The sequence below is a fragment of the Crocodylus siamensis genome, chromosome 2, assembly GCF_052110815.1.
Source record: "Crocodylus siamensis isolate JL-2025a chromosome 2, ASM5211081v1, whole genome shotgun sequence".
In the NCBI taxonomy this organism is placed as follows: domain Eukaryota; kingdom Metazoa; phylum Chordata; order Crocodylia; family Crocodylidae; genus Crocodylus; species Crocodylus siamensis.
Genome location: NC_143396.1, coordinates 210,752,557 through 210,768,764, shown reverse-complemented (window position 1 = coordinate 210,768,764; position 16,208 = coordinate 210,752,557). Strand labels below are relative to the sequence as shown.

Sequence of the window (16,208 nt, the reverse complement as noted above, 5' to 3'; positions counted from 1 at the left end):
TGAAGTCCTGTCAAGCTCCACATCTCTCCCTGGCTTCAATACGACTAGACGCTCATGCATAATTATTTGCTATCTGGTGCCTTTCCTAATAGAAACATAATCATTTACTCAACCCATCTTCTAAACTTTTTCTGTCCATCAGATTTCAGTTCCTCACATTGCAAAAGAAGGTCTTAAGTAAAGAGTATACAGAACTGAAGGGCATCTGCTAACGCATGCTCGTTGAAGTTGCAATATTCTTTCAGTAAGGCTAGCATTTCCTGGAATTCTTGTGAGACTAAATTATTTATTAAAATATGACTAGGAGTGAAAGAATGTGAGGTGAAATAATGCTTAATGCCCAGGTTTTGTCCAACTAAGGGCTTTTCATTTTAATTTATTTAATTTGCTTTACTTAGCTCTAAAGTGCATGATGATGTGTCGTGGATTCAGCTCACCGTTTATTCAAATCCAAATGGACTACTGCATATAGGACTCAGTGGTCTGCACCTCAGAATAATAGCTCCAAGTGAAGATATCAAACGCTTATGTATTGAGAATCTGTTTTCACTAGAATTCGTATCCATGAGAATTCTTTATTCACTCCAGACCTTTTGGACAGAAGCCCCAAGCCACAGATGGCTTTTCAACTTAACACTTTTGGTTCTCTGCAAAAAACTTTTTTTTTCCCCAGAGTGCATTGGATATCTATATCTTATAATCTCAAATAATATAACACACACAACTGCATGAATGCAAAACACTCTTCTATATGCTATAGGTTCACCTAGAGGCATATATGTCATGACTTTAATAAATGCTGCTTAGGTTCCTCATCCAGATATGACAAAGTCACTGCTCCAGACCTTTGACAGCCATCTAATCCAAACTAAACTCTGATCACTAAATATACTTGGGAAAAGAAAAAAAATCAGAGTAACTTCCGCTATTTCTCAAGTGGAAAAGGGACAAATACAGGGCTATGATTTACATAGAGAAAAAATTATTATGATGTGCACAACATTTAGAAATCGTATTGCCATCAATTATGTTTAACCATGCCACGAATGACATAAAGCTCTTCTTCTGTTATCTACAGAATTTGGAGCAAAGGAAAATTTAAGGCTGGTGTACTGACATCAAAACTCATCTCCCATCCGCCTCCAGGATATATTCAGACAAAGGGATAGCAAACTTATTTCTGTAAGGTCAAAGTGTCAAAATATGCAGTCAGGCATCTAGTGGGATTTTTCAGAAGCACCTACGCATAGGTGGATCTAGGATTTGGAAAAGGGGGCGGGGGTGGGGATTTTTCTCCATTAAAGAAAAACAAGAAGTTTTACTAATATGCTAGAGGCCTAGCACTACATTATTCAGTATAAGATCAAAGCAAAAACAAATATAACTTCATTGGAATGTTAACTAATTTGCTAGTTTTTATAGAGAGTTTAAAAAACATAAAACTAGACAAAAATAGTCAAAAGATACTGTTTCATTAGTTTTGTATTAATTATAGTTAAATGTTCATCTCTTCCTCAAATTCATAAAACTAATCTAGTCTTCCTGAGCACCTTGGCAGTGTCTGTAATGCTTCAGTGTTACTCATTTCTGTACCTGAGTTAATATTATTAACACCTGAGCTACTAGTACCACACATGCCTTAAGGGTTTTAGCTAGAGCTAAAAGAGATATTACCAGGAATGGCTAACAGGCAGCAAAAGTGCAGAAGAAAGCATAATTTGAAAAGTGGAACATCAAGACCATGGAAAAGGAGAGACTGTCATTAACATTTATGAAGAGAAATTAGCAGGAACAAGGTAGATAATAACGAGTCATTGAATTCAACTGACTCCCTCAGTGCTGCCTAAATAAATAGAAATGCCACTTCCCTTCTCATGCAGTTGGTTTTCATGTTTGGGTGGACCAGAAATCTGTACCACTCCACCCTCCACCCCCATCCACCCCTGCCCCTAAGCATCATAAGCATCTAATTCCCATTAAAATCAAGTAACTAACCTACTTAGGTGGTTTTGTAAGTGAAAGAATCTTCAGGTTGACTTAATCCCTTTGAAAAAAATAGCCCATAAACCTTACTAATGGCAGGAGTTGCTTGGTGGAATAGAAATCTAGGGCATCTTCTACATGTTACCTGTTGATCATGGCATAAATGACAAGGGTGCTACTTGTACACCCAATTCAAGGCACCAAAAACAGCCATAATAATGCTCCATACATAATGCAGAAATTGTTTATGGCTGGTTTGCATGGCACTTTAAATTGAACATGTGGCAGTTCTGGGATCCAGGCTGTCAATCAGGTTTGGGACTTCATAAGGTTCTTGAACATGTGGTGGACCTAGCTTTCAACTTATGATCTTGACTCTTCCTGCACTGGCAAATACAATGGGTGTGATTGGAATTGTATTACCAGTCCCAGATTGCACCTCCTGTCATGCACATGTGGAATGGCAGGAAAGAGAATTGTTGGGATTGAGGAATCAGATCCCAGGGCACCTTTAAATGAACATATACCAGGGGCCCTAGTCTCATAAATCAGGGCAACAGAAGTGGCCTTTCAAAGTTCTTAGTGCTCTTTTTTTGTATTGATCAAAGAATCATTGCTATAGCTTACATCATGATCATCATCATGATCATCATCACTGGTTTCCAGAGACAATATTCCTGGTCTCTAAGAAACAATTAGAAGCCTTCTGGGGCAAATCTTTTTGTAGCATAAAGGTGTACTTTTCAATCCCATGTAAACCATTTTTTATGGTTCAAAAGGGTATGTTTAACAGATACAAAGGCTTCATTCTGACCCATTCCACAGGGGGTGAATTTCATTCTTTGTGAACAAGTGATCTTAGACCTGCTGTGATTTTTTTTACATCACTGGCTTTGGAAAAAAACTTGAATAGAATTTGTTCTCAGCTGCTCAGCAGAAGAAATGCTATTAGAAACTTAGCCACAAAGGACAAAAAGGAGAAAAGAAGAGAATACAACCTTTTGGATACCTGCAAATTTTAAGTTTTTCCTCTGTCTTCTCTGGCAAATAAGATGAGCCAATTCAGTAAGACAAAACTAAGCTTTTATTTACATCCATAAGTTTAGAGCAGAGCTTTAAGAAAACATAACAAAACCAAAAGAACAAAATATCTCCAAACTATAATACATGTATACTAGAAGCTTTTGTACAGACTAATATCGTTACAACAGGGGTTGTCAACTTGGAGTATGCTCCACATCCAGCCACCACCTCCAGAAGGGGTACACTCCTTAAAAAAGGTTGAAAACCCTTGTGTTACAAGATTGAAGTTTAAACATTTAATCATTGGTGGATCTTGAAAAGAAAAGTACAGTAAACCAACCTTTGTTCTAGAGTGTGGCTGTGATGTTGCCCTTGTTTAGGGCTCTAATCCAGAGCACTTGCAAAAAAAAAAAAATAGTAAAAAATTCCACTCCCTCAGGAAGTTGAGGAATCGCAACAAAAACTCTACTGGGACCATTGTGTCTTGGATGCTGGTTGAAGCTACAGCATACTGTGGAGAATTGTTTCCACTCAAGGGAGACTGCACTAAAGCCCTCTCAGCATGAACAAAATCAAGTAAAACGTTCCATAAGCTGGGACAGGAACCTTTCCACAACTGAAACTGGCTCTCTGAAGTAGCTAAAGTGAGATGCACTGATAGAAATCCATTGCAGCAGCCCAAGCTAAGCACTTTCTGTAGTACATGGAAGGTGGGCCAATGCTGTAAATACAGTCCTGGATTTAATGTGTGAACAGGAATAAAATGTATTTGGTTTAGTCCTGGCTGCTCTGGGCTGAGAGCATGCAAAGAAAACTTGGTCACTGAAAATGAGCTAAGTATTTTTTAGATTAAGCCAGGAAAAAAAACCAACAAACCCTGTGAGAAAGTCATGCCAGTTGCCAGAATCAAGCTAACAAAACTGAATTCCCCTGTTTTTGAGGCTAAAAATCTAAGCTGGTACTCTGGGCTGGGATTGGAAAAGCCACAACACAAAACTCACAGCCCATGGAGAAGTGTGTATGGATGAGATTATGTGAACATTGAGCCCTCCTGGTCCTGGCTGCTCGGCAGGGGGGAGGAGGGAAGCTGGAGAGCTTACAGAGTCTCAGGAGCCTGCTTACGTTAAAGTACCTTCCCAAGCCACTGTGCAACATGATGTGCCTCCTACTCCTGTCTTCAGTGCTTTCAGGAGGGGTTGCTACCCTAGTTCCTGCACCAGAAGAATCCTCTCCAGACAGAACCAGAGCTTCTTAAACTTCTTCACCCTACTCTGGCCATCTTACCTGACATATGCCATATTTCTTGTGCATGCAGGATCCATTACTAGTAATGGATCTAATTTTACCATTATGTTTTTTTCTATTGTTACAGTTAAGTAATAGATCAGGGAGTTACACAACCACGTACATGAAGTGCTCCTGGTTGCTCTGAGCTTGTATTCAATTCTTCAAGTTTCAGCACTGTTTATTCATTCTGCATTGGAGGGGCATTAGATAAATTGCGTGAGCAGTCTTGATTCAAAGGACTGGAACCCCAAACTCACTGCTCCAGGGGACTGCATTTGTCACTAAGCTACACCTCACGCTTCCTCTTTCTCTAACCCTATGAATCTTGTATTCTTGGCTGCACTGTGGCACTGATTCAACAGCAGGTTGAAGAGTATCTCCACCCAACCGTAGCCTAGAAGTTAGAGTATTCTCCTGGGAGTTGAGAGATATTTGTTTAAACCCAATCAGGCTGAGGAGGGCCCAGAACCCAGATCTCCCACTTGAACCGTTATACAAAAGATGAGCAAAACCAGGTCCTCCCCCTTCGGCTGTGCTTTTTAATGAAAATGGCTCCAACTGCTGTGCTTTGTGCTGAGCTCAGTACTGTCGGGGTGTATCGGGCATGCTCAGGACACACATATTAGACTGGGTTGGCCACTGGTCTGTGAATCCCTCATAGATTTAGATGGGACATGAATTAATTAGTCTGGGTAGAGTACTGTGCTAACATAGCTATACTATTCTTGGTTCCAGAGTTTGCACATGGAGAGCTTCCACGGACACCTCTGCATGAGTGCTGTCTTGTATGGCTTAGAAATCCCCTTAGTGCCTCTTTGGGATGTCAGCTTGGACCTTGAAAATTAGAGAATTAAGGTCGTTCTATGCAGCAGTCTTAGGTCTGAGTACATCAGGCAAAAAAGTATGAGGTGTCCAATTTTATTCCCCAATTTTCACTTAAAACTAAGCAAATGCTTTTGATTCAGGGTGATGAGATAAGAATTTGGCTTCTTCCCTTTAAGGAACAAAATGTCTGTAATTTGAACACTACAAAAGAAACCAGAATTTCTAAATCTGATAAAAGAAAATCCAGTCTTTAATCCAATAGTCTACCTTAAAAATTACCAAACCATTTTCCCTCTGAAAATCTCATGGAAGGAAAAATAAACACCTCCAATTGTTTCTGCAATGTATTTCTTTTCAGCAAGTTCAGGCTGGAACAAATTTTTACGGTTAAGCTAAAAATAGGGACTGGTGAGCAATGTGGAAAGGAAGTGTTTTGAATCTTGCAAAGATTATTTTGGGCTTTGCAAGATTCTTAAAACCAGGTCTGATTTGCAAGCTTTATTCTCCTGAACATTAAACAGAAACCTTTTCTGCAGTAGTGATTTAATTATTTTTAAACATTTATTTTTCTTAGTTGGGGAAGCTAGAGGAATATAAAAATAGTCCCAAAATGTAGTTTGGCACAACTGGGTTCCCTGTGCAGGGAATTAACACTGCATATCTACTTTCTTGAGAACTGTATTCAGTGAATTTTTATTCACTGTTTCTTTTTTTTTTTTTTTTGCACTGTTCTTATTGATTTTTTTACCTTCATTTTAACAGTGGATTTTTTTTCTGCTTATTTTGCTCCTAACCAGCAGTTGGAATCAAGAGTGTTTAAATCACGCTATCCAATCCCTGTAATGGAGAGGTTTCAAATATAGGCAAAAGGGTTGCCTATATTCAACACATCTCAAAAATCTTTGGCAGCATTTCTATATCAAAAGTGTTAATCTTTCTATAGGCAGGCACTATTATAATGCTGGTTCTCTGGCATGGTGCAGCTGAATAGCAAAGGTAGAGCTTTGCTTGTTTCTGAAGGCAGAAGGCACTTAAATCCAAATGGCTTTCTTAAACTCACGTACTATTACGGATACTTTTCAAAAACAGCCACTTCCCAAAAAGGCATAGTTTGCAGAGTCTAGGCAATGTTTATACACACAAAGGTAAATTTTCATTCCATATTACATGGCAAATATTCTATAATTCCTCCATAATAAGAGCAAAAAACAAATGAATGTAAAGCCTCTAAATGTTGCATAAAATGTAAAATATATTTGTGCCAGAACAACTTGACATTGACACTTCCAGAAACCCTGTCGTATGCATGGGAAAGTACATCCGCAACAGGACCTTCAAACAGGCAAGTTAATGAAAGCAAAAGAACAATCTGAACATCATTATACAACTTTACTAAATGTTCCCCTGTTTCTCCTTACCCTAAATAGTGAAAGCAATTTGTTCTCAACAGCAGAAATGTGCTCTGGGTATATGCTGCTTCCCATCTGCCACAGTAAGAGCTAGAAAGAAATTGAGCGTTCACAAACAGTTTGTACACAGTAACAAAAGTTTCCCCTGGAAAGACTGAATCATGGTTTTTTTTGAATTATAAAACTTTCAAGTCTGAGTTGCAAATTCCTAGTGACGGTAAAGGAATTTACCCACCAAGTAGAACAAACATTGCATTCTTGCTGTATCACATCTCACAGTTATGTATCAAAAACTTCTTGCTGCTTTTAAGCATTCTCAGTCCCTCTGTAAGCACATTGGGCTCTCATCCTCAAAACACCATTTCACAATACTTGCTTGACTTAAGTGAATGTGATTTTTGCCTTTGACTTCAGTGGAGAAATGATTTCACCTTAGGCTACTTCAGGTTCCAACACTTTCTTCCCTACATCAGAAAGCTAATCACCACCTTGGTCTATCCAAAAGGCCTATATATTTTTTATCTAATTCTAAGAAAATACATCTAATTCACCTAATTTCCTGCAGCCAGAACAGTAAAGGCCATGAACAGCTTAATAAGATAAAATAATAGCTCTTGGCTTCAGCTATTGAATAGAGTAATTTCTCCCTAGGGTCCAATCTAACCCAAAACAACTCCCATAACTGCTGGCTCAGTGAAACACCCTAAGTCTCCTGGGTTTCACAGCTATGGATGCTGATTACAATTGTGAGAAGGAAACAGTTACTCTCCAACAGCTATAGAAGAGCTAATTAGCAGCTGCCTATAGTACTCTAACCAAGAGTGGAGCCTCTCTCTGTGGTCAGCTCCTTTACTAGGCGGTAATCAGTAGGGGTGTGCAAAGCAGGCCGCATTCGATTCAGATTCAGGCCAAATAAGGGGCAGTGATTTGATTCATTGCTTTGGATCACTGTCCCTGATTTGATTCATCCGAATCAGAATCTGAACATTCGATGCTGATTCACAGAATCAGCAATTCAGCCACAGACACAGCTTTAACTGTTTTTCCACATACCTTGAGATACCAGACACGGCTCATGCAGGGGGGCCCTCCATGTGCTTGGCAGTGAACCCAGAAGTGGACCAAAAGTGCTTCCAGTCCACTTCTGGATCTGCTGGGGAGCACATTGGGGGACCTCTCTATTCCCCCTGGCTCAGTGATCTGGGCACAGGGGTCCCCAGGTGCCCCCCTAAACCCAGGAGGCACCAATTGCCAAGCCAGAGGGGTACGGGACAGGGGGGGCAGACCCAGAAGTGAACCAAAAGTGCTTCTTGTCCACTTCTGGGTCTGCTGCCGAGGGCACTGGAGAGCCCCCCATGTTTCTGTGGGATACTTCATGCGCCCCAGCATCACAGCATTCACGAGCCCCTGCTATCTAGAGGTATGTAGAAAAAAAACATTCAAAGCTGTCTCTGTGTCCAAATCTCTGAATCTTTCCGAATCAATCTGGAGGGTTCTGATTCAATTTGGAGAGATTAAAGGGTCTCCTGATTTGATTCAGATTCGGAGATTCGGCCACTGTATGAGGCCAAATCTCTGCCAAATTGGATCAGGGACCGAAGCTTCTCACAGCGCTAGTAATCAGGCTCTGGTAAGGATCTCTTTGGGAGATGAATTAGCATGCTCAAAGCTACTTAATGCAAGGACAAGTTTATTGTACTGTTATATTACATATAGAAGATATCCCTGAGATGGGAAAAAGCTTCCTAGATCCTGTGGGAATTCAAAATTCTCCCTGACACTGTGGAACGGATTTTAAAAGCATTTTAATATGAAGACTGTTAATGTAAGGCAGCACACCACCCTTATCTCCTTCAAGCAAACTATTCTTTTTAGGATCATCAGGAAAATATGGGGGTAGTCAATCAATCAGAAAGGCTTAACACTCTTCTTAACCTTCTCACACTCAATACTCAACCTTCTCACACTCCTCTATACCTTCAATACTTTAGAGAACATCTCCATGTAAGGACAATTTTCAATTATGCCTCTTTTTTTCAGTGCTGTTTGAGTAAATGGGACACCACTGGGATGTTCTTTGTTCATGTGCGCACCAGTGTAACTTGGGACCTCATCTGGCATACCGAATGTAAAGTCACTGAGGTGATACTGATAAAAACACTTGATTCTATGAGGTGCTGAGCTACCTCAACAGGAATCAGAAATAATCAGTGTCTATCTGGACTGAGCTTTAAGTGAGATAAGAAAAAGACCTCTCATGTAATATCTAGTAATGAGAAGTTACCCCTTTTGAAACTAGAAAGTTGAGTTCTTTTCTAGTTTAAAAATACTTTGTAGGAAGGCCTACAAAATGCTTGTTAAGGATGCAACCATCACACAGCGTTTCATCTTGGTCGGTGCTAGACTTTTGAACCAAGAAAATAGACTGATGGGTCATTGGTACCATAAAAACAACTAACTTGCTAGCCACCATCATAATACTGATGCCATCCTATTTTTTTTCCCTCTCAATTTAGAAGCTTAATTTACAATATTTTTAGCAAGTATATTTCTGGTTACAGTATAGAAATTATAGATTTCATAGACATTAGGTCTGGAAGGGACCTTGGGAGATCAATGAATCCAGCCCCCCCTGCCCCAAAGGCAGGAAGTCAGCTAGGGTCAAAGGATCCCAGCAAGACAAGTGTCCAAATGCCTCTTAAAGGAATCCAGAGAAGGTGCTTGCACCTTCCAGGCCTTGGGGGCTCGATCAGTAAAGAAGTTTTTCCTTATGTTCAGCCTAAAATGGTCTTGGAGGAGTTTGTGACTGTTGGCCCTTGTCATCCCTTGGGGCGCTCTTGTGAACAGGCATTCCCCCAGATCCTGATGCGTACCCCTGATGTACTTACAGGCTGCCAACAGGTCACCCCTGAGCCTGCACTTTTCCAGGCTGAAGAGTCCCATGTCTCTCAGCATCTCTTCATAAGGCCTATTTTCTCCTTATACTTTCTTCTCCTTATACTTATACTTCTTTAGAAAGTATAAGGAGAAAATAGGCCTTATTTATTTATCTGTTAAATAAATATACAAATATATCAAGAGTGCTCTGAAAAAAAGCCTAACCTATCTATTGTAAAAAATCAACCCAGTACAAACACTTGTTATATTACATGCACAAAATGATAAACTAGGCTTGAAACTATAATGCAAATTAATTAATTGCACATACATCATATGACATGATTTAGAATGAATCACTGTAGCAGTATAAAAGAAGGCCATTGCTTTTGCATAAGAATTTAGGCATTACCTTATCTAATGAACTCAGAAGGTGACAACCAGTATTGTCTGTGCAATAACTACTGAATGTAAAATGGAGTAATCAACAGAAGACATGGCAGATACTCCACCCAACATCAACCTGGGTTGTAACATACCAAAGCCTGAACTCAGAAAGAACTCTGCTTTGAGACAATAAGAGAACTACCCCCTTTCAGTAGTGGCCTGTTTAATTGGGGGTGAATAGGTCTTTTCCTGGGGCTCTGCACCCCTGTGAATTATAGCCACTATGCCAGTTTAACTGTATCCTTCAAGAGATCATGCTGATTTAGAATTACTAATGGAAAAACTGTTTCAAAATACTATTTGAATGAAAAAAAATCAATGCATGAAATAAACAAAAGCGTACAGCGTAACTTAGTAATATAAGAGGTTATGAGAAGTGATGAGAAAAATGGATTAAATTTACTGATCATGTCAACAGCTGCAACTCCACTGACCTCAACGTGGTGGAACATATTCACCCTCTGAGAATCAGCATATGGCAGCGTACAGATGAAACATATCACTACACATGGAATCAGCACATGGCCTATGCACCACACAAGCCCTGTCCATGAGACTTAAGCAATATTTGTGCTGGCCACTCTGTATGGGGGTGAACTTAACCCTTGCTGATCTGCCTAAGAATAGGAAGAAGGGTGCAGTATGTCATAAGCAAACATTTAGAGAATGGTTTGCAATAAAATAAATCACAGCCACAGTAATCTGGCAGGTTGTAGTGCCAATAAAGCTTATTACCATAGTCAAAGCCAATACCCAAATTGTCTAATAATATCTTTACTGACAAAAGTTTCTTTAGAAAAAGAAATAGGACTATAGCTGAGCACTTTTAAGTGAAATAAGAGATTTATAGCCAGTCAAAGCATAAAAATCCTAATTGGTTTTGTACCTGATGGTTGTTTTTGATTAATATTACTTTTGAGCACAATTCACTCCTTATATATTTTTTCCTTGACAATGGTGTTGTGCACAGGCTGTTAATGGCAGTTGGACTGCGCTGACTGCATATTTGCACAAAGAAACATACTGCACTGCATGGCATCTTAGCTTAAAACAAATACTTTACATAAATGGGCATACAAAGGGGAAAACAATTAAAACATGTGGCAATGCAGCTGCAACTATTCTATGTTGTTAGAGTTGTCTGCTTTTAATTCCTTTGATCTTTTGGAGATTTCCAACTTCTTGTTCCAGCAAGTGAACAATATTTCTTTTGGCATTTTTAATAAACAGAATTTAAAAAAAAAAGATGGATGAAGTGGAATTCAGAGTAGAAAAGAACATCACATAAATTTAATTTGGCTTTTAAAAATATCAGCAAAATGGTGCAACATGCAATAATTATGCCAAAAAACAAGCTGTGTGTTAGACTCAGCGCCTCAAAATAAAAACTGTGTACAGGGAGAGATACAGCCCTATTGCACAGGAAACAAAACACTGCCTATCTTCTTTGATCATTTCCTATTGCTGGATTTCTAAATGGGTGTTTCAGCTGGGGTCGTTGCATTTATTTATCATCCTAACAAACAAAGCGCATTAAAAAAAACATACTGAAACTATGATCAATGGGGAAGAGCAATACAGCTTCAAAACTGAAGAAACTCCACAGATCGTTAAAGATAAAAAGTATAGAAGTTTATTATGTATCAACTCAAGTTTTCATGTCTTCATTTCCACCCCCACTTCCTAATAAGAATTATTGGCATTGCATGTCCATGGATTTTTAGAAATGAAGAGATAAATAAGCTTTGGGGTTCTCGCATTACATATCATAAAATGCCACAGTTTGCCCCAAACAAGAGCAACTCTGGAATTCACTGACCAAACTTTTCAGAGCCACGAGGCAATTTTGAAGGATTCTAGTGTTATAGAATCCTTTATGGGCCTTTTCCTTTAACCTTTTTTTTTCTCTAGATAGTTCTTCCTCACTTATGCCTCTACCATGATAAATGTAATACCATAAATGCCCCTAAGTTGAAGTGACTACATATTTCCGGACCTTCACTCAGTGAAGGTATTACAACTGGGGAAAACATCATATAAACTTCCATCCCTCATAACACACAACAGAAGATAAGCATCTTCCTGGTAGGAACTGGAATCTGCAAGATTTATGCATGGCCCAGGGGCTTAGTTAAGAAAGCATTGTCAATTTTATAACTTGGACATGATTTTTTAAAATGTAAAAACACGCAGGAAATTTACGCTTAATTACGCTCAAAATAGATCAGTAGCACGGTGCATCTGTGGGTTCCAGTCCCAGTTCCATAAGAAATTGACTTCCCCAACTCTTGACCTACAAGATGGCCAACATTATTACACCCCAGTCTTCATGTCAGCCTCTTGATTTTGTGTTTCGTCAGTGGTCAGGAATTCATATGGTTCCGTTCGGTCATTTGACTGTTCTTTATGCACCAAATGCACCATTTCTTGAGACTTGCTGGCTTCTCCATTCAGTCCACCTATCTTCTTGTCCTCCACTGCCCCTTTGCCATTATTAATCACTAGTTTCTTCTTCTGTCCACATCTAGCAAAAAAATAAAGACAAATGGAGATAATGATACTAGGAAGTACAAAACACTGACTGCATATTTTTGGAAAGTGTTCACAGGAAGCAAAGAACTTGAATCTGCCAATGGAGACATATGCAATGCAGTAGGTAAGGCTGCGAAAGATAAAAGGTTTCTCAGGGGTGAGTTATAAAGGCTCTTATTGCCCTTTTTCTCCTTATATGAACCTAGAGCTTTCAAGCATATCATCCTTCATGTACAGCTAATTTATTACACGAGGGAGATGGAACCAAACAAACTCTGGCCCTTGGCTTGAATTCCTAAGATTCTTAAACTTTCAAAACGTCTGTAAATTTGGGTTAAGGCCCATCTCTAGCAATCTAAGAGGACTGCTTAATTTTTCTGTTTAGTTTGCCAGGACTGAACCAAGTGAACAGCTTAGGGTTATAACTCTACTGTCAACAGTTCAGATCATTAAAACAGTAGAAGACGGAAAATAATTGTGCTGTGGTGGTAGAATAATAAAGCTATCTATGCAGATCTATTACCAGTCTGGGATGCCCCATCACACTAATTCAGCTTTTTGGCTATGTTGCATTGAGGAGGTGACCTTCCACCTCTGCACAGCCAAATATAGGTTATTAAAATGGACAAAAATAGCTACTGTGTTTGTGCAGATGTACTTTAAAATGTTTCCTTAAGCAAATTCTGTCTGAATTACTAATTTGTCAGTTAAATAGTTTTGCTACTATCCCTTGGAATCAAGCATATTTTGTGTCAGCAGACTGACATATGACAGCTGTTTTAGCCAAAGTGACCGCCAGTAAACCTGCCTTGTCTCGATCCACCATGTTTACTTTATGTAGCATAATGGAACAAATCTTGCCCTGGCTTACACAGAAGAATGAGAGAGACAATACAGAGAGAGAGAGTAAGTCATTCACACAGCTTAGAAGACAGAACAGAACTTCTCTGCAACAGTGCCCGAACTGCGCTGTACTTTTCCAGAATTGTAAAGGGAAGGTCTTAAAGATGAACATTTTGCAAGAAGCTATGTAGGCAGATTTCTCATGTTATAAAAAAAACCCTTCTTGTGGAGTGCTGAAAATCATGCAGCGCCATGGGCTACAGATTTTTAAACACGTAACTCATTCAAGAGCTGGGGAAAAAAGGAAAAACTGAAGTAATACAACCAAGCGATTTGGCACCCACCAAAAAGATTTCATCGTTTGGCTGGGATTTCTATACGGTCCTGTAGTACACTGGCCTTACAACTAGAAAGACTAAGCCTACCGAGCATAGACTCAAAGATGTAAATGTCATACTACCAGATTAAAGATTTCTCATGAAAACTGGATTCGGTATACAATTCCCATTCTACCTGGCCCATACAAGAGGAGAACTGGAAAATTGTATGCTTGGTTTATTTAAAAAGTCATGTGACTCTTGGGAAACCTCACAACTTAACTAGCCACTTATGGGTGAAATCCTTCTTAATTCTACATATATCTACAATTCTACACATACATATATGTGTGTGCATACACAGTTTGCTTACAGCACCCTCAAATTACTTATTTTGTTTCTTATCAACAATCTAACAACAAAGTTCCTGTGATGGTGTCATAAATGATCAGTTTAATGAAACTAAGATTCCACAACATATATCCTCTGGCACATATAAAATAATAAATTATCTGGTATGTTAATGATGCAGCATGAATTGCACTAAATAGTTAAAAATCAACTGGCATTTCTCAAAGTAGATGAAAAAAATTAATTCTTGATTTAACAACCCACTTTCTCCAGCACCTGTGCTTGTTCACTTGGGGCCTGAGTGGCAACAGAGTAGAAAATGATCAGGCCTCTAACTTCTCACTTTATAAAATTCTCTTTGGGATCATTAGTACATATTAGGGTTTAATTCACATGTACCTAGACACAGGCACAGATATAACCCAATGCTGTATGTGTCATTTAACTCCAAGTCAAAAATATGTTTTCAATTAACAAGATGTAATCCATAATTTATAGCTTCCAGATTGCTTCATTTCTGGTCAGACACTATCTGCATTTAATCATAATTGGTTCTGTTTGTCTGTTTCTATGGTGATCTGGCGGCAAAAAAAAAGCAGGCTTGACTGCAATAAATATAGCAAAATGACAAATGAATCAATAAACCATAACATTCACACTGTAATTCCTGGATCACTTAACAAGAGGGATGTAATTGATATTTTAGAGAATGACAGTTAACATGAATGTAGTCATATGGACAGGAGCTGATGGAAATCAGGATATCTTTGTTGATCTCAGTATATCAACTGAGGCTCTGGCCCTTGGACTGCAGTCTCCATTCATCGATTTTGGATACTGATACGCCAGAGAAGCCTGCTAAAGACAAGGAAGATTCTTTCCCTCAACTTTAATTTCCACTAGTCTCCTACAGGTGAAGTCACATGCCAATGGGCATCCTGATCTTATCTCCTGTCCATTAAATAGCTCACCCTTTTGGGGGCATACTAGCCCCCCTGTTAGAGATGAGGTAATGATATCTTTCCAGCAACTATAAGGCTCAGTATAAACTAGGGTTTATACCTCAGGGTTTGCCCTGGATGTCAACTCTGCTTGTTACATCACTACCTGGCTCTTTCACAGACTTCCTTCACCTTTCTCAGTTTCACCAGGTCTGAAGCCTCACAGTGCTGTTACAAGGATATTTTGATTAAAGTTTATAAAGCAGCTTGAGATCCTCATACAGAACATGGTGCAGAAAGGGAAGCTTCAGCAACAATGTTTTTTTGTTGACACTGTCAAACAATTTCTTGAGTATTAAAATTTTCCTCTTCATTTTTCTTTCCACCAATCTTAAATCAAAGGTCAAAACTGCAGCTCGCTCCAGCCAAAGCGAAAAATACCCTCCTCTTCTTCCTCCCCTTAACCTTTTACTCAGTTCTATTCATCAACTCAAAGTCTTTCCCACCATCTCTCATGGGCTTCACAGTAGGCTCCTTTTATAGTCTGCAAAAAGGGATGGTGGTGACCTGATTCTCCACAGCTGATCCTCACAGTCCTGCTGCTTGCAGGTCCCTCCCTACATTACTGACAACTGATCCTTCCTCTACCTAGAGGGAGCAGGTGAATCTTGTCTCTGCATCCTTCTGGAAGGAAACTACAGAGAGACTACCACAAATAGTAGTTGTACTCTTTTAGGTAATATACTACCACATGGTGTAATGTTACTTAATTAATCTGGTGATTACCTTGTCAGTGTTTCTGCCCATCTCTATGTAACATATTTCATTGAGCTCAGAGGGAACAGCAGCAGGCAATTAGCATATAATAGGTAGAGGCAGGTTTTTCCTTCTCTAGGTGTGCAACTTAATTTTTTGTCAGTGAGCAAATGAAGAAGTGAGGATCCACTCACTAATTTCATGTGGCTTCTCATGAGTACTCAGGTTCACCTACACAGAGCTCAAGGCAGAACTGGGGCATCAGATAAAAACTGTTTATCCAAAAAAGAAGGGACACACTATTTATTGAGGATCATTATGGTAGGAGTTTTTCTCTGTTGTACAGCCACAGTATGTATGTTATGAAGCTCCCAGGAATCTTCAGACTCACAGCAGTAAAGGCAGGAAAGCAATATGTTCCAAAGCAATGATGACCAAAGATACAAAGGGGCTTCCTTACCTCCTCCGACTGTTGACAGCAATGCAGACTGCAAGAATCAATATCAGAGCCACAAGAGCAGCAACTATGATCAGCCATTCTGTGAATTGAGGAATAATATGGCCACTTAAATTTAGCCTTAACTTTTTTGTTTTGCATGATGGTACTTTTACATTCA

At 39.2% G+C, this 16,208-nt stretch overlaps 1 protein-coding gene across 2 annotated transcripts in view; it reads right to left on the bottom strand.

Annotated features, from left to right (window-relative positions):
* Positions 1 to 3,044: 3,044 nt before the first annotated feature.
* The window catches only part of CD44 (CD44 molecule (IN blood group)), a 100,838-nt gene continuing 87,674 nt past the window's right edge, over positions 3,045 to 16,208 (bottom strand). For both annotated transcript variants that reach the window (XM_090032932.1, XM_090032933.1), the window contains 2 exons: positions 16,052 to 16,130; positions 3,045 to 12,375 (listed from right to left, as the gene is read on the bottom strand). In XM_090032932.1, the coding sequence (XP_089889058.1) occupies positions 12,165 to 12,375; positions 16,052 to 16,130 (290 nt within the window). In that variant the 3' untranslated portion in view covers positions 3,045 to 12,164. The remainder of the gene's footprint in view (positions 12,376 to 16,051; positions 16,131 to 16,208) is intronic.